The following is a 24,740-nucleotide window of genomic DNA, read 5'->3' on the forward strand; positions in this document are numbered from 1 at the left end:
GGGTAGTGGAAAAGACAGGTCTGGAGGGAAGGAACATTTCAGGTCATGTGGATTGGCTTTATGGGCAGGATGAATGAAGGCTTAAAGAAGAGGACCTGTACAGCCAGATTTCAATCTCCTCCCTTCCTCCCAGTATCCACACAGCAAATGGACAACAGTGATTTGCTTCTGAGCAAATCGCCCACCCTTCTGGGCCAGCCAGCCTGAAGCAGAGACTAGCATGTTTGCTCTTTGTACCCCTCCTATGGGCTTGCCAGTGCCTGGCCCCAACATGTGTACATCAGGAGGAGCAGCGGATGGAAGCCACGTTTCGAGGGACCACTGCTCCTATCCCATCTCCCCCAACAGTACCAGCAAGGCAGTTCAGAAAATGGCACTTTATTTTAAGACTTGATTTTTTTGCCATGATTTTCTACCCATTCTTCCATGATGGTGTCGTCTTCTTCAACAGTGACCAGGACTTTCTTGCCCACCAGACTAAAGATGTCTTCAGGAGGGTAGCCTTTGGGCTCACCCACCTTTACCGTGAGCATGTCCAATGTTAGAACAGTGCCTTCTGGAATTTTCACTTTGGCCACCACGGACTTGCCCAGCTGTGGATAAAATGAAGATTCAGTGCCAGCCTCATAGAAATTAACTGCTTCATGTTGTTTTATACCCAAGGTCCCTGACCTCCCCAGTCTTCACAGGTACCCTGGGAGCAGGGATTCTGTTCTCCCCTCGGTGCCTAGAAGAGCATCTCACATCCAGCAGGGACCTGGCCAATGTGGGGTGAATTAGGAGGCTTGGAGGGGCCTCTGGATAGAGCACACAGCCCAACAGAGCCAGGTTCAAATCCCCTTCAGGTTCGTGCAAGCCACCTAAGTGGTGGAGGTTCTCTGTAAAATGGGAGCTAACAGCACCTCCAGTTTGTCAGACGACTATAAGGATTAGCGATGATAATGTATGCAATCTACCTGGAGCACAGAATGCTTCCGAACCATGAAAATTACAATTACTTTTGTCATCATCCAATTCAATCTTACTTTAAACACAGGAAATGGAGGTGCACAGAGGGCAGATAACTTGGCTAAAGTTGCCGGGAACCAGGATCCTGGGTCCTGGCCCATGGCCACTCTGCTCAGTAAAGTGAGACTATGGAGGGCTCACAAGGCTGAGTATGCTGCTACTCAGAGGACAGGTAAGGGGCAGACGAGACAAGCATGTGAGGGGACTAATGGATACCAGAAGCTCATGACCAGCCTTTCTGTGTCTTGTCCAGAAAAGTTGAACAAATCACTGCATCACTCGACATCCTCCATGTGAGGGCCAAGGGATCAATTCTAAAATTCCATGCTAGGACTCAAGTTCTGCCAGTGGATTTACCAGATGATGCACCACCCTGCTGTAGTCACTGTTTGCCCAGGGAGCTGGGAGGTTCGAAACCAAACTAAGGGCTCAACTCTCCTTATCAATTCTGGTGCAATTCCCTCCCGTTTTCCTCTGCAAGGCAGTTTGTTTCTTTTTACCATGACTTCCGTGTCCTGGTACATAGGCATCTTTAATCAGGCCCTACTAGAATAAAAGATGACGGCATTCCTCATACCTGCCTGGGCTTCGGACTCTGCCTCCCCCCAGACAACCACAGCAGATCAGGAGTGCCTGCACTTCTGGCAGCCCCAGGGTGCCTGGCTCTGGGAACAGAGGCCAAGGCAGGTCTAGGCCACAGCTTCTAAGAAGCCCAGACTGTCAGCGAGGCCTCACCATCCCATCCGTCTGAAGGTCAATGCTGCACAGCTCACACTGCTCCCAGGGGAAGATGTGCGTCATCCCCCACCAGCCCTGGCAACAACCCACTGCCCCACCCATCCAGGGTCGCCTCCGTTTACAGATGCCTCAACAACGTATCACAGGTCCTTCCTTCTCTTGATGCCTCATGGAACCCCTGTGGCCGATGGTTTCTCAAGGCTCACCTACTCCAAGGGAGTAGGACTTCACCAGCCAGGCGTCTCATGAGGCTACCCCTGAACCCACTTACAGCTCCTGGAGTCTAGAGCCCTGGAGGCAAAGACTCAAGAGGCTTGGTGGGAAACTACAGCAGGACCCTAGAAGGCCGCAGAAACTGCTAACACTCCCTTAAGTGACATGCTTTTCCCACTGCTAACCTGAGCCCAGACTCAGAGGGTCAGTACCGACCCCCGCAGCAGGGAAGCCCATGGTGGCCCCTCCCAGGACAGTGTCATGCAGAACCCACCTTCTCGTTGCAGGCAATCTCACAGGGCAGCAGCTGCTTGGTCGGGGAGCCCATGGCCCTTTCCACCAGGCGCACAGACCGCACCAGCTCGGCCAGCTCTGCAGGCTCCAGCGAGGCCGAGTGGTCGCTCCCCTTCCAGGTCTTGTCCAAAGTGATGTGACGCTCCAGCACCTTGGCACCCAGAGCCACCGCAGCCACAGATATCGCTATGCCCGTTTCGTGCCCAGAATACCCTATGGGAATGTCAGGGAAGAGTTTCTGATATTCCTTTAAAATAGAAAAAAAAAAAAAAAAGAAAGAAAGAAAAAAGGTTAAGTATTGTGACCCTTTACGCACAGAGTGTAGTCAGGCAGATCTAGGCTGGAGTCCCATTTGGGCCTCTCACTGTCTGTGCAAATACAGGCAAGACGCTGAGGCTCTCTGAGCTTCTCCTTCTTGGTATAATACCGCTACCTGCCCAGGGCTGCTCCAGATGCGTGAAAAGCACTCGGCACATCGCGATTCTCCCAAAACAATGGCTACTGTTAGCAAGAAGTCTAAGAATGCTTCACATGGCACAAGCCACCAGGAGTAACAACAGAACTACAACCGAATGCCTAAACTCATTCAGAAAGCATCGGTCACATTTAATTAGCCTGAGATGCTGAAAGCCAGCATGCTGTATGCACAAACATCATTGTCAATAATATATACGGCCCAACCTTGAAACAAACCTTTGGTGGAAATGCTAAATAATTAACTAATCTGTGATCTATAATTCACTGAAGAAAACAAAAGACATTCGTCAAGCGGGTCTTGTCATTGAGGGGGACCAGAAAGCATAAATGTAGTAGAAAGACCCAGATGGGGTCTAAAAAAAGATCAGTAGGACAGCTGAGTGGCAAAGGCCCTGAAAACCAGGCCCGAGGGTGAGTGACAGACAAGGGAATGCAGGCTGTGGGGTCAGAGTGCTGGATAAGGGTGGGCCGGCCTGAGGTGGGGGAGGTGGGCAGGCCGCTGACCCTCACTGTGCCCCAGGACATGATGGCATCCTGGGTGAGAACAGAAGGGAAAGGGGGGCGGGCCATATCCAGAGAGAAAGAAAATCAAGGAAAACATCTGGAGTCACATAAGGCAAACTGCTGATGACTGTAATCTCTGTGGGATGAGATTTCAGAGAACGTTAAGCTTCTACAGGACATATTTCAGAGCTGTTGGAGTTTTTAAAGAAAGGTCACATTTAAATTTTTAAAATGACATGATTTAGAGATGAGCTAGAAATAGAGAAAAAGCTATCACTTGGGAGAGACAGAAGTTTAGGTTAAAAGGTAGCAGTGTATGCTTTCAAAAAAGGCTAATTTTTTTTTTAAGTTAAATATGAAAACTGTGTAGCAACATGTACAAAAGTTTAGACTATCGTGGGGGGGAGGGGAACAGAATGTCAAAATACTGTACCAAAAGCAAAATATAAAAGGAAACTAGTGAATTGCAGTATTGGGGTTATATGCCTGTGTATATTTAAAATTCCACTAATATAACTACAATGGTTGTGTAGGATAATTACATATACATGTCTCTAATTAAGTTAAGCTTCGGGTGCTACCAGGAGAAAGGAATGGCGGAGGCCCGAGACAACAAGAGACGGGGGATTCCAGTCCCAGCTTTGACACCAAGCTGCTGTGAGGTCTCAGCCAAGTAAGGCCTTTTCCCTCTGGGACTGGGTTTCACCATCTGTGAAATGGCTGAGGTGGAGGAGACAAAATCCTTCGAGAGAGAAAACTCCCTAAAGGCTGTCTCTGTAACCACCTTGAGCCTCATGGAGGCTCAGAATTACAGGCAAAAAATAACAGAGCTGGCCAAGAGCAGAGAGCAGGAGAAGCCAGAAGTTTCGAGACAGTCTCCTACAACTCAGTATGAAGAAAACCCAATGGGTATTTTGCATACCAGTGACCCTACTGGCCTTATTCACAGTAGCCAAAAGGCAGAAGCAGCCCAAATGTCCATCAACAAAGGGAGAGACAAATCACAGGCGGTATATACACACAACGGAATATGATGCGGCCTCAACAAGGAATGAGATCCTGGCACACGGTACAGCACGGAGGAGCCTTGCACATGGTGTGTAAATGTGCGCAGACAGACACAAGGACACATGGTGGGATTCTGCTTAGATGAGGCCTCTAGAGGAGTCAGATTCATGGAGACAGAAGCAGAATGGAGGCTGATGGGGGCTGGGGGAGAAAGGAATGGGGGACTCGGTGTTTAACGTGTACAGTGTCAGTCTGGGAAAATGGAAAAGTTCTGGAAATGGGTGGTAGTTATGGTCACATAGCCATGTGAATGTTCTTCACGCCACTGAATGGTACATCTAAAAATGGTTAAAATGGTTAAATCTTCTTTTACACACACACACACACACAAAAGAGATGGCATACTAAGAAAGGATATGAAGCAGCAATTGACAGACGAGGGACCTCTGATGGCCAATACACACAGCAGAAAGTGTATACAGACAATTATGAGAAGGCACTCCTTAAATCTCATAGGGGGAAAATGAAGATTGGTTTTTAAGAAAAATTAATTTACAATCACCCTCTATAGAATGTACCTGTTTTCTTAACTGCACAGGTGGTTCTGTTCAAATTACATGAAGCAGGTAAAGACTGGTTAGAATTTTGGCTACAAGAAAGGTCCCAGCTTTCCCACGGTACTCGGCTCAAGGAACGCCACTGTGGCGTGGCCCAATCAGACAACGGCCTGCTCACCGCAATGACGCGCAGGTTGACGTCCTCGGGGGCCAGCGGGTATGCACTGGTGCACTGAAGGAAGCAGAAGTTGGGGTTGAGGGGCTTCACGATCTGATAGACTTGCTTCATGGTGTCCATCGACTGCATCCCGCTGGAGATCACCATCGGGCGGCCTGAGTGACCCAACACCAACACCATCAGCACGTTCTCTTGGGGAGTTGGGACTCTCCCTCAAGCACACCCCAACTGCTGGTCCCATCATCCAAATGAACTCCACAGGGATCTCTCAGACACTGTGCCAGCCACAGTTGGGGGAGAGGGGAGCCTGGTGGATTCCTGCCCCCAACCCTGAGGAAATGGGAGACTCCCCTCACCCCCAATACTAGTGTTTAGCGAAGTGAGCTGAAGTCAGGAGGCAGAGGAATTTCACAATCCTCGGAGAAAGATGAGCATCTCGCTAGATGAAGAGGCTGCCCAGCATGGGAGGGTGAGGGGGAGCACGGCCCCCAGCTCAAGGGCACAAGGGAGTATGTGAGGCCCAGAGCAGCCGCCTCCCAGCCGTGTGATCTCGCATGCCTACCCTATGAACTAAGTACAAAGCATGATAATCCTAGAACCTGCTTCAGTGCTGGGGTTGTCAGGAGGACCAAATGAGAGGATTCATGTTGCAAGACCACTTTACAAACTGAAACAGGCAGAGGTTCGATATTACACTGTATGCACAGACTATTTCTCAAAGTCAAACTTTCTCTAAGAAGCCTTCTATATGCTTCCATATTCTCGATTTCAAGTACAACAATAATCTTTAATTTAAAAGGTTCTTGGGGCACCTGGATAGCTCAGTGGGTTAAAACCTCTGCCTTTGGCTCAGGTCATGATCCCACAATCCTGGGATCAAGCCCCACATCAGGCTCTCTGCTCTGCAGGGAGCCTGCTTCCCCCTCTCTCTGCCTGCCTTTCCGCCTGCTTGTGATCTCTGTCAAATAAATACATTAATTATTTAAAACACAAAAAATAAAAAAAAATAAATAAAAGGTTCTTTAAAAACTAACTTATCCTTCATGTCTTTCCTTCCAAAGTCAGCACATGGAAAAACAAGTATATGCTAAGTGTAAAGAGGTTTCTAAAGCCTGTCTTCAGGAGACTCCTCTGGTGGGCTCTACAAAGGGAATAAAAATGGGAAGATTTGAGCTGCTTCATTTTAGGGCAAAAATTAAACACTCACCTTTTTTGGCTGTCTTCTCCAGATAAGGAAAATTATTAGTGTCCCCAGATCCAACTTTGAAAAACGGAACGTTCAGCTCATGTAGAAACTCAACTGCCATCTATAAAAATCAAAGAGGGAGCTCTTTTTCACTGCTGTTCAAACTTACCATGCTCAGGTCGGGCGAGGAGCCACAAACAGAAAAAACCCTCCTCCTGCCCAGCAAGAGAGACTCTCAAAACAACAACCGGAAAGCTGGGACAGGTGTGTTATGTCCGTCACTTCATTCAGATGCAAACCTGCATTCACAGCAACCTGTCCATTCGTCCAACAAACAGTGCACGCTGGCCTGTACTGGCTTCTAGCTCTGCAAAAGAATCAGACCCCAGGCCAGACCTTCCTTCCCAAGGAGCCCAGGGTCTCATCACAAAGAGCTCATGACCTAATCTTGGTCCAGAAAACCAGGTGGTGAGAAAGTGAGTGTCCCTTGAAGGCCTTACCCTTCACTCAAAACCAAACTGCCAGGAAAGGAAGCCATTTCAACCTTTGCCACGAGTGGAAAAAATGCAGCATTTTATGGCCCAGCCCTGATCCAGTGATCCACAGCCGGCAAAGCCCATCAACCCCCCTGTCAGCCTTCAAACCCTGCTGCCCACAGGAAAAACAAACCTCGTTCACTTTTTTTTAAAAGATTTTATTTATTAGGGAGAGAGAGTGAGAGCGAGAGAGCAGGGGCAGAGGGAGAAGCAGACTCCCTGCTGAGCAGAGAGCCGGATACAGGGCTTGATCCCAGGACTCCAGGATCATGACCGGAGCTGAAGGCTGATGCTTAATCAACTGAACCGCACAGGTGCCCCTCATTCACTTTTTTTTTTTTTTTTCCAACACAACATCACTGCGAGGGCCCTTCACCGTCCTTTACCTCCACCCTGGTTCGTCAGTAAGACTCAGGGTCAGGAAATTGTTAAGTGTCAACAAATGCTAACAGAATCAGTAGGCTACAAGTTTAAAGAGTAAAATCTCAACTTGTTATCAAATTACGAAACCCCCCAAAACTACCTTTTATTACTTTTTTTTTAATTGGAGTTTGGATACCAGAAGTTGGGAGAATCAAGGTCTCAGAATGCTTCCAAATATCTAAGTTCAATCTATTGTAAAATGCTACCCAGGTCTCAAAAGTAGGTTTGGAAGGCTGGATCCTTGCTTCTCACACCTGAATATGGTACAATGATCTCCCAGGGATCTTGCTCAAATGAAATGCAAATTCTGATGCTGCTGGGTTAGGGTGGGGCCTGCAGCTCTGTTTCTCTTAAGTTTCTGGGTAATACTACCACTGCTGCTCCGTGAACCCTATTTTGTAAGGAGCTAGGGCTGGAAACCTAGAGGGCACAGCAGTGGCAATTCCACCGTCAGGCTCTTTACATCAACCCGAGGCTGCCCGAGCTTCCTTCCACCTTGCCCGCAGGTGATAAGCTACTCCAATCACTGGCTACACTCAGAAAAACCCACTTTCCTTCCATGTAAATCCTCTAGCATGAAGGTCAGAGCTGCAGGAGAGCCATACTCAGTGCGTAATGAGCCAGTGAACAATTCACAGGCAGTTCACAAACCCCTGGGTCCAAGAGACATCAGCCAGTGTGGCCCGAGTGCCCCTTACTCCCAGGCCTGCTAAGCTGCCTTCGCTGGAGTTCGAGTGGTGTTCCCTGTGCGGGATTTCTCCCCCACCTCTCCTGTCCCCTCCGAATCGCTCTCTCTTACCTCTCCTTTTTATGTATCTCTCACACTGTTAGCCAGCCCTGAAATGGAAGTGAAAAACATCCCTTCTAATGGGTTTATTGAACAAAGTCTACGTCTCCCACTTTTCTCATTCTATCTGGCTGATGGAGAGTGTTTTTCTACCGCAAGAGGGAAAACCCTATGCTAAGTTTTCTTCCTTACAATGTACAACTCCAGAGAGCAGGGCTCATGATGATAAAGTCCCCAACAGCATGAATAGGAGAGGCAGCTGGAGCCTCTTGCAGCAGGAGGAAGGAGGGACCAAACGCAGGAGGAACACTGTGCAGAAGCTCACCTATGAGGGCTGGAAAATCTGCACGGAATTCTACAGATTCTACAGTTTTCAAACGAGAAAGAGGGGGCCCGTTCATCTCTTAAGGGAAAGGGGTGTGTTCGCAGTCCTCTGGAGAACCAGCCCCACCTAGCGGCCATTCCGAACACTGCCGCTTTGGATTAATCGCTGCAGAGGGTGCCAACTGCAGTAATGGGGCAGATTCCTAGGCTGTAGTGCCGGGCCCAGGGCCCCTCAGGCTGGGTCAACGCCGGTGGCATCCCCGTTCTCCATGGACTCCCCAGCTTCCCCACCCCGCTGCCCATCCCTTTTCCATGTAGGAGTACCGTGCAGCCAGGCAGCCTCACCATTCTCCTACCTCCCACCCCCCAGCACAAAGGCTTTCAGTCTGTCCGAAAGGAGGGGCCAACAAGACCTTCCCGGGGAATCCACTGGTTTACACTCGCAGGAGAGGGTCCCACCAACAACCTGGTTCCGGAAAATGCTGCACTGCCAGAGCTCCCTCTTACAGGGTCCCAATAAATACAGTTGTCTAGCCTTTTTTTTTTTTTTTTTTTTAAATCCCAGTATTTCCCACACTTAACTCAGAACCCTTGTTTATTAGGGGGAAAGGGGTGGGGGAGAGGCTTCATTACTAATAATTAATTGGTAGTAATTACTAATTAATGAGGATGGACAACACGTGTCCACAGAACCTCCTTGCCATATCCCGGCCCACTGATCTGAGGGGTAACAGAAGCAAGAAGAAGAACTGGGAATTTTCTAAAGTCCCTTCCCCACCCCTCAGCATTTGAGATCCTGTGGAAAAGGGGCAAAGCCCACAGCAATGAGCCGGGGAGAAGAGAGGGTGCTGGAGAGCTGCCCAGCATGAGGGAATGAGGAAGGGGGAAGTACAGGGACAGTCCCAGTGGCCCTGTCAGAGCACACCATGGCTTGGGTAGAGGGTGCTCTGCTAGCGGGGTAGCAAAGGAAAGGAGAAGGGAGGAAAGGGGGTACCTCTCTCTGGGGTACCCAGCTCTGCTAGGACAGGACACTTGTGTGCGAGGGCAGCATATCCTTTAGGAGCCATCTCGACGGTTGTGGCCTCTACTGGCTTTCTCAAGAGAACTCTCCATTTAGACCTAAGGAACTCTGTTCATTTCAGTCCCGTTCCATGTGTCTCTCAGCAGCTCTGACCAGGGCTCTGGTAATTATGTTAGCCTTGATAAAATCCCACCTCACTGAAACCTTCCCTCAGCATATGAGGAATACCACTGAGAGGAGAAACGAGGCACTTGATAACTGGCTGCTGCCCACAAGGAAGTCAGGGCTAAATACCCGGCGCCACCTGCCAGGTACACACAGAACAAGTGACTAACCCACTTCTTACAGCCAGGCAGACAGGACATGCTGGTTCAGAAAAGGGACCTGGCCAGCGAATTAACTCTTGTAAGGCTCTTAAGAATGCATCTCCGGGGCGCCTGGTTGGCTCCATTGTTAAGCGTCTGCCTTCCACTCAGGTCAAACCTGCTTCTCCCTCTCCCACTCACCCTGCTTGTGTTCCCTCTCTTGCTGTGTCTCATCAGATTAAAAAAAAAAGAAAGAAAAAAAAGAATGCAGGTCCCCTCATTACCTATGCCTGGGTCAGCCTGGAGGACACTTGGGAAGCATGGCATTCCGGGGCACAGATACCGCCCTGTCCAGATAGCGTGAAGCAAAACAACTTCAAAGGACTCTCAGTAACAGAACGCCCAACCACTCACCACAGCCATGGGGGCTGGGCATCTTTATCACCCTGTCTTGGCAGATGGCACAAAAAAGGGGCTCAAAAAAGGTTACATGACAAGCCTGAGCTCACAAAGGGTGAGCACCAGAACCTGAACTCAGAGCGTGTGGCCACAGAGCCCGTGTCGCCCACACCACACAGCAGGGCTTTCCTGGGGAGCAGAGGGAAAGGAGCCGAAGGGTAAGGCTGAGAGGCAGACCCCGACCACCAACACCCGGGCTCTTCTCCATCTCCCAGCTGCTCCTGCTTCTGCCTCAAAGCCACCTGGGAGTGAACGACATGAACAAGTGACCTTTCCTAAGGACACGATGCCAGGAGGTGCCCTCTCTCCTTCAGAGGCCACATCCGGCAGCTGAGGCACCTGGCAGCGTGGGTTGAAAAGGAAAGCCCTCATACCAGGTGCAAGTAAGTGGCCTTCGTCCTATCTTCTCTGGGTCTGCATCAGAGCTGGGAGAGCCTGTGGACAGCAGCTTATTCACACACAAAAGGAAACAGAGGCCCAGAGAGGGAAGGGGCTCGCTAGGCTCACACTGAGATCAGCTCAGAGCAGAGTCAGGGCAAGAAGCCAGCCAGATGTCCTGACGCTCAGCCTGGGTTGCCCTCCTTAACTGTAGCTAACATCTGCTCAGCGATGGCTGTGTGCTATGCTTTATGTCAATAATCACAGATAATCCCCACAACAACCTTGCAAGATGGGTTCAGGTACTAACTGTGCTTTTGCACAGAAGCACAAAGAGGCTGAATCACCTCCACCTGGACCCACCAGGGATGAGAAGCAGAAGCATATTCAAACTTGGAATCAGACCCCGGAGTCTGCAGGCTCAACTGTGAAACCTGGGTGTGCACCTTTCAGCATGGGGCTCCCCAAGGTTTGGCACTCTTAAAAATGACTAAGGACGCTTGGAGCACTAGGTATGGTACAAAAACAATGAATACTGTTACACTGAAAAGAAATTAAAAAAAAAAAAAATAGCCTGACTACATGTATAGTAACAAGTGCTTAAATTGACACAGGCACATACAAAGTTGGGATGTTACTTTGTAGACATCTACTTTGTATCTTCGTGGTAAATCATATGATGAAGAAAAATTATGAATATATATACCATGAGAACATTGGTAAGAGTGATAAATTTTTTTTTTTTTTTTTTTTTTTAAAGAGTGATAAATTTTTAAGTGGCTTTCATTTTGGAAAATATTTTATAAATTCTAAAACCACTGAGAATATATTACAAATAAATGATTTCATTTCAGTGTAAGAATTTCCTGTAAATAAATGTATCTAAAGATTTGTTTACTCAAAAAAAAATGACTACAGACTCTACAGGGTTTTTGTTCATGTAGGTTCTATCCATTTACGGAATTAAAACTAAGGTATTTGGGGCTTTTTAAATTTTTTATTTTGAAATAATGATAGCTTGACATGAAGCTGTAAGAAATAATACAGAGAAGATCCTCTGAACCCTTCACAGAGGTCCCCCTATAGTGACACCTTACAAAACCAGAGTACAAAATCACAACTGGAAAAGTGACATTGACGGGGTCTACTGATCGGATTAGATGTCACGATTTCTACAAGTATTCATCTGTGCGGGCGTGCATCTAATTCTATGCAGCCTGACCGTGTGCACAGACTCAACCACCAGAGTCACATTCAAAACTGTGCCATCATTCCAAGGCTTTCTGGCCACATCCACTCGCCTCCTTTCCCCTCCCTAACCACTGACAACTGCTCATCTGTTCTCCAACTCTGTAACTTTGCCATTTGCTACATACACTCAACGATATAGTATGTAACCTTTTGAGACTGGCTTTTTCACTCCATGTAATACCCTGGAGAGCCATCCAAGCTGCAGCACTTATCAGCAGTTCATTGCTTTTTATGGCTGGAACTGCTCCCCTGCTAGAGAACTCTCTGGGTTGTTCTAGTCTGGGAGCTATTACAGGTGAAGTTGTAGTGGACATGTGTGGACAAGGTTTTGTATGAATTTTAAATTATCAAATGACACCTGGTGGGCTACGCATTAAGCATGTCTAGTTTGTGTTGTTTTTTTTAGGTATGCAATAAATGGTTATTTTTTACGGAGCTATAATTGACACATAACAGTGTATTAGTTTTGGGTGTACAAAATGATTTGATATACACACGCTGTGATATGACTACCAAAAAAAAGTTCAGTTAACATCCATCCCCACACACAGATGCAAAATATTTTCATGTGTTGTCCAGCTTACAAGAAACTACCAGTACACGGAGTAAATTGTGATAGAACACCACATGTGAACTATATTAAAATAAGGTATGTTTATAAAAAGGAGAGTACTGTATATTCCAGAGTGATTACACCTTTCTGCAGTCCTACCAGCAGCCTAGGAATGCTCCATTTTCTCCGCATCCTTACAACCTTTTGGTGTGATTGTCACTTTGTTTTACCAGACTGATAGCTCTGTAGCAATACCACATTGTGGTTTAAAATGGAGAAATTTAAAAAAATATTTTATTTATTTATTTATTTATTTATTTATTTATTTATTTGAGAGAGAGAGAGAGAGAGAAAGCATGAGCAGGAGGGCAGAGGGAGAGGGAGAGAGAATCTCAAGCAGACTCAGAGCTGAGCAAGGAACCCAATGCAGGGCTCAATCTCACAACCCTGAGGTCACGACGTGAGCCAAAACCAAGTCGGACACTTAACTGTGCCACTCAGGCGCCCCTAAAACTGAGAAATTTTAGAATAGACAAGCACAAAAGAAAAAACATAAATTGGACATCATTAAAACTGAAGATGTTTGTGCTTGCAAGAATACCATCAAAACATGAAAAGATAACCCAGAAGAATGGGAACCATTTCTGCAAACCAATGCCTGACTAGGGAGTCATATCCAGAATATATAAAGATAGATAACCCAATTAAAAATTGCCAAAGGATGTGGGTGCCCGGGTGGCTCAGTGGGTTAAAGCCTCTGCCTTCGGCTCAGGTCATGATCCCAGGGTCCTGGGATCGAGTTCCGTATTGGGTTCCCCACTCGGTGGGGAGCCTGCTTCCTCCTCTCTCTCTGCCTGCCTCTCTGCCTAATTGTGATCTCTGTCAAATAAATAAAATCTTTAAAAAAAAAAATTGACAAAGGATGTGACAGACATTCTTCCGAAGAAGGTATACAAATGGCCAATAAGCACATGCAAAGGTGCTCAACGTCAGGGAATAGGAGTCAAAACCACGATGAGATGCCATTTCGCACTTGCTAGGACAGATTCTTCACAAATGGTTGGTGAGGACGTGGAGAAACCCAGATGCTCCTACACTGCTGGAAGGATTAGAAACTAGGTGCAGCCATTTTAGAAAACAGTCTGGCAACTGCCCCAAAGTTAAACACAGAGTTACCACGTATGCCCAAGAGAGTAAAAACATGCCCGTGCAGGGCGCCTGGGTGGCTCAGTGGGTTAAGCCGCTGCCTTCGGCTCAGGTCATGATCTCAGGGTCCTGGGATCGAGGCCCACATCGGGCTCTCTGCTCAGCGGGGAGCCTGCTTCCCTCTCTCTCTCTCTCTCTGTCTGCCTCTCTACTTGTGATCTCTCTCTGTCAAATAAATAAATAAATAAATAAATTTAAAAAACAAAAAAAACAAAAAAAAACAAAAAAAAAAAACATGCCCGTGCAAAACCTGTACCTGAACGTTCATAGAAGCATTATTCCTGCTAGGCAAAAAGTGGAAACGATCCCAATGTCTACCGACTGATAAGCGGGTAAGTAAGACCCAGTCTCTCTGTGCTCGAGACCGTTACTCAGCCATAGCCAGGAGCGAGGCACATGAGCAACACAGACAGACCCCGAACACGTCACTGCGTGGAAGAGGCCAGAAACACAGGACCACAGGCTGTCTCATTCTGTTTACCGGTAACGTCCGGAAAGGGCAAATGTACTGAGACAGGAAGCAGTGAGAGGCTGCCCTGGGCAGAGGGAAACAAGGGGACTGAGAAAGGACTGTAAATGGGTACATGATAAAAATGCGCAGAAGTCCGCTCTGGTGAAGGCCACCACAACTCTGAAAATACTAAAATCAACTGAACGGTAAACTGTAATTGGTGAATTGTGTGGTCTGTGAAAGGAGTTGTTACTAAAATAAAAGAGCATGAAGCACACCTTTCTGTAGCCACTGCCAGAGGAATGACGTCATCACGCACCACACACCCTCTGGAAAACAACACTATGCACTTGGGAGAGAATGACAGTGAAGAAGGTAAATCACATTTGAATATCACTGTGAAAACAGTGTGGACCTGGTAGAACTTCTGAAAGGCATCCTGACCCCCCCGGGGTTCCTGGACCACACTTTGAGAACCACTGTCATACTCTTCCCATTACTCTCATTTGTTATTGTTGCTTTCAGGTGTCACTGCCATGGAATTCCCACGTGACCATTCTTCCACTTCCCCTTTGGTCAGGTTTTAGTAAAACTGCCCTGGGGAAGCGACAATGCGGTGGAGGGTCAGGGAGTAACACCACCAAGGTTGATTATTTTTATTATTTTTTTTATTTTTTAAGGATTTACTTATTTGGGGCACCTGGGTGGCTCAGTCGGTTAAGCATTTGCCTTTGGCTCAGGTCATGCTCCTGGGGTTACAGGACAGAGCCCTGCAATGGGCTCCCTGCTCAGTAGGGAGCCTGCTTCTCCTTCTGCCTCTGCCCCACTCATGTTCTCGCTCGCTCACTCTGCTCTCCCTTTCTCTCTCTCAAATAAAGAATGAGAGCGTGTGCTCTCTCTAATAAAGAGAGAAAGTGCATCACATGCAAGCTGGGGAGAGGAAGAGGGAGAGAATCTCAAGCAGACTCCCTATAAATGTGGAGCCCGATGGAGGGCTCAATCTCACAACCCTGAGATCATGACCTGAGCCAAAATCAAGAGTCAGATGCTTAACTGACTGAGCCACCCAGGTGTCCTAAGACTAATTTTTTTAAAGATTTTATTTATTTATTTGACAGAGAGAGAGAGATCACAAGTAGGCAGAGGGGAAGCATGGAGAGAGGGGGAAGCAGACTCCCTGCTGAGCAGAGACCCCCCAATGTGGGGCTCGATCCCAGGACCCTGAGATCATGACCTAAGCCAAGGCAGAGGCAGAGGCTTTAACCCACTGAGCCGCCCAGGTGCCCCATTCGAGACTATTTTTAACAAACAGGTTAGGACTTAGTCCTCTAAATGAGAGTGCTTCTCAAATTCATTCCTCTGGGGGGCGCCTGGGTGGCTCAGTGGTTAAGACGCTGCCTTTGGCTCAGGTCATGATCTCAGGGTCCTGGGATCGAGTCCCGCATCGGGCTCTCTGCTCGGCGGGGAGCCTGCTTCCTCCTCTCTCTCTCTGCCTGCCTCTCTACCTACTTGTGATTTCTCTCTGTCAAATAAATAAATAAAATCTTTAAAAAAAAAAAAAAAAATTCATTCCTCTGGGAAAGGCTGTATGCAAAGACAACACTAGAGACCCAGAACACTGCCATAATCTTTGGAAATTCATTCCAGAGCTTTGCAGTCCTGTCTTTTTTTTTGTTTTTTTTAACTTTTTTTATTAACATATGATGTATTATTAGCCCCAGGTTTACAATTCACAGCACTCACCATAGCACATACCTTCCCCCATGTCCATAACCCAACCACCCTCTCCCTACCCCCCTCTCCTTGGCAACCCTCAGTTTGTTTTGTGAGATTAGGAGTCTCTTATGGTTTGTTTGCCTTTCCATCCCATCTTGTTCCATTTATTCCTTTCCTATCCCCCAAACCCTCTATATTGCCTCTCAACCTCCTATCAGGGAGAGTGTATGATAATTGTCTTTCTCTTATTGACTTATTTCACTAAGCATAATACTTCTAGTTCCATCCACGGTGTCGCAAATGGCAATATTTCATTTCTTTCTTTCTTTTTTTTTTAAGATTTTATTTCTTTTGAAAGAAAGGAATGTCTTGTTACTGACTCATTACTAAGCCAATGGGACCCAAAGTTTCACACTCAGCACAAGAAGGATTGGTAGTTTCCTTAACCCAAATCTGCCCTCTGAGTGAGGATGAAGGTTTGGCTGTCTGAGTGCTTGAGTTCTAGAGGATTGCCAGAGAGCAATCCCAAATTGCTGTGAACCCACAGTATATGACACAAGTACAAAATGAAAACAAATGCCACTTTCTAGGTGTGACCTTCCTTCCGAGGCACTAAGCATGTACCAAGATCAGGAAGTACTAAGATCAGGAGGTACTAAGGGCCACGATCTGGGTCCACAGGGAACACACAGACAGGGTCCCATCTTGAGACATGTGCTTCATGTATACGGTCTCATCCACTTCAGAAGACAAGCCTGCGGGTGAGGTCTCTTAATCAATGCCTTGCCATTTCCCTAAGAGGAAACAGGCCCAGGGAGATGAAAGAAGAGTGTGTTCAGGTGGGGGGTGGGGGGGCGGTTAGCTAATTAGTGACTACGGACACTCTCCCTGTGAAATGGGGAGAACTGTGCTATTTGAAGAGGTTGTTAAGAAGAGTGAATGAGTTGTGATGTTTAAAATATCTAGCAGAGAACATGGTACATCATAAATACGCAAAAAATGTCAGTTAATAGTAGAACCAAAAACAACACCCAAGTCTTTCAGATCTTAAAGCACATGCTCTTTCCTGCTTAAACTTTTTTGATTTTCAGATCCTATAAGAATCTGATAAAAACCACTAACCTTCTCTTTTGTTTGGCTCCTTCGTTTATTCCTCCAACAAATGTCTCCCAACCACCGACTACAGGCCAGGCCCCAGAGATGCCTCCATTCAGCTAGCAGTCTGGGATGGAAATGGGAGGGTTAACACACCATTACTCAAGTAACGAGAGACCAAAACAGGAGGGGTCTGAACCAAGCTGGGGAACAGGAGGAATTCCCTGAGGAAGTGTTAAGCTGGGATCAGAAAAAAGCCCAGCCACCTCTTCAGGAACACTTTCCTCAAAAAATCTGTCTCCTGGTCCCCAGAGCAGCTCTTAGGCCCAGAGGCTCTCCACCCACTTCAAGGCAATAAAGAGCAAGGCGGAAGCCCAAGGCTCCACTAAGCTCCACGAAGCCACACACACCTGGACTGATGCCCAGGCAGAGCTGAAGGACCGGGGAAAGCACACTGCACCTTCGAGACCCACTTCCTGCACGTGTGACTTTGTACAAATTTCCCAACCCCTCTGAGCCTCCATATCTTCATCTGCAAAGTGGGGCACAGTAGGGATAAAATATATTTCCTGTAAGGAAAGATGCTCTGTAAGTCATAATTCAAAAGTAGGAAATTATGATCATCAAATGCACAACTGGGTCTGAAGACTGCCAGGCTTATGAAAGCTGTGAATTAAGGGATGAATCTGTCCACAGAACTGAGGCCTGGACTTGTCATTTCCCCAAGATGCCTAGGTTCTCTGCCTCCCTGCCCCTGTTAAAACCACCAACAGCCTAGGCGACCAACCGCCCAGACTCGATTTATGTTTCCTTTCAACTGTTTATAACATATTCTGGGATTGGAACAGGGACACAAATGGTCAGGGAGGCCTACAGAATGAACTGGAATCGATTCAACTACTCTGACTGACCAAAAGTATTCCAAAAGTTTCAAGAGCCATATAAATGCTCGTAGGTTTCATCTAATGATCAATTTCTGCAAAGCCACCCTAAAGAAACAACACAGAGCACAGAAAAATGATGTTCATCTCAGCATAAGTTAGAAGCACAAAAAAACCCTAGAGTAACCTGCAATGTACACAAGTAGAGAAATAGTTACATTATAAATCCTCAAAAGATTAATTACATTGCTGGGGCACCTGGGTGCTGCAGTCAGTTAAGCATCTGACTCTTGGTTTTGACTCATGATCTTGGCTAGTGAGACCAAGCCCCAAGTCAGGTCTGCATTCAACACAGAGTCTCCATAAGTTTCTCTCTCTCTGCCCCCCCCCAGCTCCCCTCATCCTCACACATATTCTCTCTCTCAAATAAATAAATACATTTTAAAATTTAAAAAAAAAAAAAAAAGAAGTATCACATTGCTATGAAAAACTTTAAGAACAGGGCGTCTGGGTGGCTTGGTGAGTTGGGCAATGGACTCTTGCATTCAGCTCAGGTCATGACCTCAGGGTCATTGAGATCAAGCCCCACATCAGGCTTTGCACTGAGCTGACCATGGAGCCTGCTTACAATTCTCTTTCCTCTCCCTCTGCCGCTGGCCCCACTCACTCAAGCCCGTGTACATCTCTCTCAAAAATTAATAATAGTTTTTGGGGAAAAAAAGGAACTTAAAGCAAAAGATGTGAGGACTTATGTCACTTATATCTCAGTAAAGCTGGAAAGAAAAACCCAGATATGGGTAAAAACTTCTTGCATAATGTTAAATGGGAAAAGCATGCACAGAACCAAATTCCGTGCACAGAACCAAATATTCACAAATGTAGCAACCATGCAATGCACATAAGACTTAAATCTATAAAAAGAGCCATCATATAACGATTACGGGTTAGTTTTTCCTGTTTCTAAACTTTCTAAGATGTTTATTATTTTTGCAATTAAACTTTTTGCATTTGAAAAAGAGTACAGAAAGGAAATCTCAAAGGGGCAGGTCACAGAGCAGACAGGACCTGAGACATGGTACCTGCTGGACTCTTCCAGAATGCCAGCATGACCATTCTGTGAACCACTCAGGATGCCTACCAGTGCCCCCCACCCAAATCTGCCAAGGCCACGCAGCAATGGGTGGAACCCTGTCAGAAGGGAGGATTCCTGATTCCTAGTCCAGGCCACTTTCCACTGGGAGAAAACTGCTCCGGCAGGGGTCTCCCAGAAGCTTGAGGGACTCGGGGATGCCAGTGTGGCTGCCCCCTACTCCCAAAGACAACTTGTTTAGAAACTTCTGGTACTCCGCCCACAAAATCCCACTGGGCCTCTGCCTCTCCTGGCCTCCCATTCAGTTGGGAATTGATACGGTTTATGTGATCGGGAACGCTAAGTCTAGAAAGCACAAAAAAGGCTCAAATAAGCAATGGCTGGAGTTGACTCCAGGCCTAGCAAAGGACAGAGCAACACCAAGGGCTCACCTCATCCATGCCTGAGGCGGTGAAGAAGATGCCGATCTCCTGGGCATATCTCTGCAGCTCCTTGTACTGGGCATGGCTGAACTCCAGGTGGCGCTTGTGCTCCCCATACGTCTTCCCCCAGGAATGCTTGGACGTATAGGGCCTCTCCAAGGCTTTCCGATTAAACTTGTACTCCAACTCACTCTTCTGGAACTTGGCACAATCGGCCCCACACTCCTGCAACACACAACAGGCTCCTTTCAGTGGCCTGTCGTGGATTCTCAGAGAAAAGGGAAATGCTAGGGCAACAGCTCTGACATCAGTATCTTTAAAAATAAGGTTGACTAGGGCACCTGGGTGGCTCAGTGGGTTAAGCCGCTGCCTTCGGCTCAGGTCATGATCTCAGTGTCCTGGGATCGAGTCCCGCATCGGGCTCTCTGCTCAGCAGGGAGCCTGCTTCCTTCTCTCTCTCTCTGCCTGCCTCTCAGTGTACTTGTGATTTCTCTCTGTCAAATAAATAAATAAAATCTTAAAAAAAAAAAAAATAAGGTTGACTGACAGAGGCAAAGAAGAAAAGGAGAAGCAGAGTCTCAAAGGAAGAGAAGGCTGGGAATGGGGCCTTCCCCTACTGTCCCCCCTTAAAATGCAAAAAGGAAAAAAAAATGTGATTTTTTTTTTCAGTTTATTTTATATTAAAAATAATTAAACAGCTAAGGAAGACTTTTAAGTTGGGTAACTCCGCAGAGGACAACAAAATGAGCACTGGACCAGAACTGAGGGGAAGTCAGGATGTGACTCTCACTCCTGCCTGGATAAGTCAGTCCCGCTTTCAGGACTCAGCATTTCCATCTCCATCAACAGCTGCTCTGGGCTCACTCCAGGACCTGGAGCAGCTCAGAGGAGCCCCTCATGGGCCAGGAAACAAACAACTCTGCTTTAGCTGTTCCACGCTAGTGCTTTTCTGCATGGCATCTTAGTTGAACAAGAGATTCTGGGGCAAAAAGGACAAAAACAAGGACTTAGATAGGCCCAGGCCTTACTGAACAGAAACTATAACATGAAAGTTGGATTTTCCAGCTATAAAAGCTCTAATTCTATTGCCAGTCAGCCCCCGATCTCTCACAACTGCTTTTAAAAACCAGTCAATAGGGGTGCCTGGGTGGCTCAGTGGGTTAAGCCGCTGCCTTCGGCTCAGGTCATGATCTCAGGGTCCTGGGATCGAGTCCCACATTGGGCTCTCTGCTCAGTGGGGAGACTGCTTCCCTTCCTCTCTCTCTGCCTGCCTCTCTGCCTACTTGTGATCTCTCTCTGTCAAATAAATAAATAAAATATTTTAAAAAAAATAAAAATAAAAATAAAAACCAGTCAATAGAAATACGGAGAAGGGGCACCTGGGTGGCCCAGTAGGTTAAAGACTCTGCCTTCAGCTCAGGTCATGATCCCAGGGTCCTGGGATCGAGCCCCACATCGAGCTCTCTGCTCAGCAGGGAGCCTACTTTCTCCTCTCGCTCTCTGCCTGCCTCTCTGCCTACTTGTGATCTGTCAAATAAATAAATAAAATCTTTTAAAAAAAAGAAAAAAAGAAATACGAAGGAAAAGTCTCCAGTTCACTGACATTTCTGTAGACAGAGTGATTCATGCTGCTTTTTAGCATGCTTTTTTAGCGCCTCACTTCCAGAAATACCTGTGCTAACAGCGCTGCCCCCTCTCCTGGAAAGGCCACAATATGGCATGGTCAAGAAAGTCTGAAAAACATGAGAACGGAAAGTGACCTTGGGCAACAGAGTTCTCATTGTTTAGAGGAAGATCCCCAGGCCCGGAGTAACCCGAGCAACGTTGCACAGAGTCTCTGGCAGAGCTGGACAGATCACTTTGCTAAGGCTGCAGAGCACGTGTCTCCTGGCCCATGACTGCCACCCAGACGCTGCTACAGCCAGGCCTCCAGCAAACCAAGGAGGGGGTGGGGAGGGGGGGTGTTTAAGGAAGTGTGTCTCGGGGCGTTGCTTCCCACTCCCTTTACTTCTGAGCTCCATCTCAAGGAGTGAAAGAGACTGTCCGCTCTGGGTGAACCTTTCATTTACAGGAAGAAGATAAAAGTGAAGCAGCAGAAACTAGTAAAGACAAGAGGTCAGATAAATTTCAACTATATTCCACCAGACAGCAGTTGTTCGGAGAGAAGAACGGGTTCGTCCTCTTCTTTCCTAAAACTGAGTGATCTCTCTGTTTAATTCTATGGTGAACTCCACGTTCAGAAAACACAATCACTGTCTCTGTGTTGTTGTTTTTTTTTTTAAGATTTTATTTATTTATTTGACAGAGAGAAATCACAAGTAGACGGAGAGGCAGGCAGAGAGAGAGAGAGAAGGAAGCAGGCTCCCTGACGAGCAGAGAGCCCGATGCGGGACTCGATCCCAAGACCCTGAGATCATGACCTGAGCCGAAGGCAGCGGCCTAACCCACTGAGCCACCCAGGCGCCCCCACTGTCTCTGTTTTACTACAACGATGATTGTGGTCAAGTTTTTATTGATTCTCTCCTGGCCAAAAAACCCAAAACAAAACAAAAGCAGCAAAACTCCAGGATGGGCCAAGCTGTGATGCTCCCTTTGCTGCAAAATTTGGAAATTAAAAATTATATTCAGCTAGTAAATCTTTAATTGTATATTTATAAATTGTATATATATATGTATGTATATATATAAATTGTAAATTTATAACTTATATATATTAATATATTTTGTTGTAAGAAAATAAAAATAATTGAAAGAGCTCAACTTTTAACACTGCAAATAGATTGATTTCATTGCATGAGTTACTCTGGGTAACTAAACGTACGAATATGACTTTATCTGGCAACAAAGACTTTTTTAAAAATCCTAAAATACAAGGATTTCACAAGATTCCACTACTTTAAGTTTAAAAAACAAACACACACATTTTAAAATAAATGAAACTGAAGCCTAGTGAGGAAAAGTCACCTGCCCAAGATTATTCAGCCGACAAATGGCATCTTCACACCAGTCCATTGTTCCTTCCACTCTACCACAGGCTCAACCTCTTCATTCTCCTCCCCTCGCCCCAGAAGCAACCTCCAAAATTAAGAGAAAAAGAAAAAAAAAGCTTTGTTTCTATGGCTTCAAAATCTCTGGGTGTTTTTACAACCTCAGCATTCAGAGGTCACACCTCCGCGAACAGGTTGTTCCCTAAATTATGAGCAGGAATTTCCCCCCTAGAAACAATGTTACAGCACAAAGGCTAGCACCCTCTGGTTAGGAGCAAAGCTCTGAATTCCAGTATTTACTATGTGCCCTTGGACAAGTCACTTCTCTGAGCCTTTAAAATGAAACCAATAGAATCCACCATGTTGTGTTGTAGGAATGAAGTGAGATGGTGCATTTAAAACATTTGGTCCGGGGCACCTGGGTGGCTCAGTGGGTTAAAGCCTCTGCTTTCAGCTTGGGTCATGATCCCAGAGTCCTGGGATAGAGCCCTGCATCAGGCTCTCTGCTCAGCAGGGAGCCTGCTTCTCCCTCTCCCTCTGCCTGCTTCTCTGCCTACTTGTGATCTCTGTCTGCCAAATAAATAAATAAAATCTTTTCATAAATAAATAAAACATTTGGTCCATTTAGTGCAGCTGTCATTCTTTAAAAGTATTTTTTTATGATTCAATAGGCTTCCAGAAAAGCAAGTTAGTCCTGAAAGAAGAACAAGATAAATACCTAATCACACTGATGACAGGGGAACAGCTTTCACGGAAGGGAAGCGGGGGGAAAAGGACGGAGTGAACCAGAAGAGAGAGAGCAAGAAGCGTGGACAGTGACAATGCAACTTGAGGAGAGATAGATGAGAGGCAGCCTTGTGGGGAAGGATTGGAAAAAGCATCCAAGTAGACCTGTACAGGAATAGAAATTTGCCAAGACGGAGCACTGAATATTCCTAAACCTCCCACTGCTAATAGCTAACATTTATTGAGTCCTCAGCAAGTACTGTGCTTAGAGCTTTAAATAAATCATCCCATTTGAGCCTTACAACTCTGAGGTAAGTACTATTATCAACCCGACCTTCAAATGATGAAACTGAGGCTCGCAGAGGTTTAGCAGCCGGCCCACGTTCACACAGCTGGTAAGTGGTGGCCGCTGAATTTGAACCCAGAGCCCTGGCATTTTAACTGTCTCACTTTCCAAACACAAGCAATGCCAAGTGAAAAGACGACAGCAACTTCCAGGTGCTTCAGAACTCGCTGGAAGTAACTCAGTGTCTCTGAAAGAGGTCAGAAACGAAAAATGGTAGGCAGGAAGGAACCAGGTCATTAAGGTCCTGAAGGCTATGTTCAAGGGTTTCAACTCCACCCGTGGACAATGGGGAGCCCGTGAAGGTGTGAGGCAGGGGTACGACCTGACCAAACCTCTGTTTAAGGAAGATTATTCTGCCACCAGGAGGGGGCAAAGGTCGGGTTGGGCGGCAACCGCAGGAACGCGGACCAGTGAGGAGGGTGGGGAGGGATGAGCAGGATTCCAGAGATTTAGAAACGGAACTGGCGAGCGGGACGTCGGGCCGCACGCCGGCTACGGACAGAAGCCGAGCCCAGCAGTCCCGGCTCCCCGCCGCCCCGCCCCCGGCCCCTGGCCCCGCCCCCGGCCGGCGCCCTTTCCCTCCCGGGCTCTGCCCTCACCTTGGCCGTTCGGATCATGCGCTTGGCCACTTCTAGGTCGCCCTGGTGGTTCTGGCCGATCTCGGCAATGATGAAGCACGGGTGCTGCCCGCCCACCCAGCGCCCGGGACACAGCTCCAGCTCCAGCGGCATCGCTGCGGCTCGCGTTTCGGCGCTCCACCGCCCACCTCGAGTCCCGTCCGCGGCCCAGTGGAGAACCACGCGCCGTCCCGGCCACGTCAGCTCCGCCACGTTAGTCAGCGGCCGCGCAGCCAATCCGCGGGCCCCAACTCGCTGCCGCCAGCCAATCGGGGGAAGGGGCGGAGCCTCCCGCGAGCGCGGGGCGGTGCGGCGGGACGAGGAAATCAAGCTCGGTTCTCTTCGGCGGGGCTCCAGGTTCCCGGGCTGGTAGCGAGGCCCGGGGGGTCGCGGCCTCTCTGCTTCACCTGTGAGCCAACATTCTCCTAAGAGGAATGGAGCGGGGAAGACGGCTTCCTTGGGCTCGGGGAGAGCGCGCCCTGCGGTGTAATGGAAAAAATGAATTTGGGAGTTGGAATTAGAGCTGCTTTGAGCACAGGTGCTGCCACTAACCGGTTCTTGAATACGTTAGTCTTTAGTCTTCCTGAACGTGATTTTCCTTTTCCCCGAAATGGGGGAATTATATAGGTTCTTGAGATGATGTATGGAAAACCCTGATCACGGTGCTTGGCCTGTAGTAAGGTTTCAGTAAGCGGATGAACAGCGTGGATGTGCGGCGAGGAATGAGCTTGGGCCGCTGCCTCAGCAGGAATGGAAAAGAGACTAGAGCAGGTGACAGAACCAGGGTGGTCCTAAGGCAAGGAGACCCACAGGATCAAAAGCCTAAGGTAGTCCAGGAGAATAACAACAAAGACACCAGCAGATTTGGGGATCAGGAAGCCGCTGGCCAAGGAAGATGAAACAGAAGGGACTAAAATAGACCTTTTCTGGGGAACATTTACTGTTAAAAGCAGATGGAAAATGCACCATGGCCTAGACAGGGAACCAGAGTTGAGGGGTTGTG

At 47.4% G+C, this 24,740-nt stretch overlaps 1 protein-coding gene across 2 annotated transcripts; it reads right to left on the minus strand.

The window, feature by feature from the left end:
* Nucleotides 1-362: 362 nt before the first annotated feature.
* On the minus strand, nt 363-23,936 carry NANS (N-acetylneuraminate synthase). 2 transcript variants are annotated; one of them, XM_059142102.1, is made up of 6 exons: nt 23,720-23,936; nt 19,071-19,286; nt 6,185-6,284; nt 4,978-5,132; nt 2,234-2,500; nt 363-593 (listed from the first exon to the last, which is right to left on the minus strand). In XM_059142102.1, exons 1-6 carry the CDS (start codon nt 23,849-23,851, stop codon nt 384-386), a joined length of 1,080 nt encoding a protein of 359 aa, XP_058998085.1. In that variant the 5' UTR covers nt 23,852-23,936; the 3' UTR covers nt 363-383. The 2 variants fall into 2 exon arrangements, with proteins under 2 accessions (XP_058998085.1, XP_058998086.1); XM_059142103.1 differs by lacking the exon at nt 23,720-23,936 and adding an exon at nt 22,026-22,145.
* Between the last annotated feature and the right edge of the window lie 804 nt (nt 23,937-24,740).

Source organism: Mustela lutreola, chromosome 12, assembly GCF_030435805.1.
Source record: "Mustela lutreola isolate mMusLut2 chromosome 12, mMusLut2.pri, whole genome shotgun sequence".
NCBI lineage: Eukaryota > Metazoa > Chordata > Mammalia > Carnivora > Mustelidae > Mustela > Mustela lutreola.

Bases quoted from the DNA above. Each gene is read 5' to 3' on its own strand.
- NANS (XM_059142102.1), bottom strand. From the start codon at position 23,851: ATGCCGCTGGAGCTGGAGCTGTGTCCCGGGCGCTGGGTGGGCGGGCAG. The intron at 19,287-23,719 runs GTGAGGGCAGAG...TGTGTGTTGCAG, and splicing joins GCATGATCCGAACGGCCAAG to GAGTGTGGGGCCGATTGTGC. The intron at 5,133-6,184 runs GTGAGTGTTTAA...TGGGTCACTCAG, and splicing joins GGAGAAGACAGCCAAAAAAG to GCCGCCCGATGGTGATCTCC.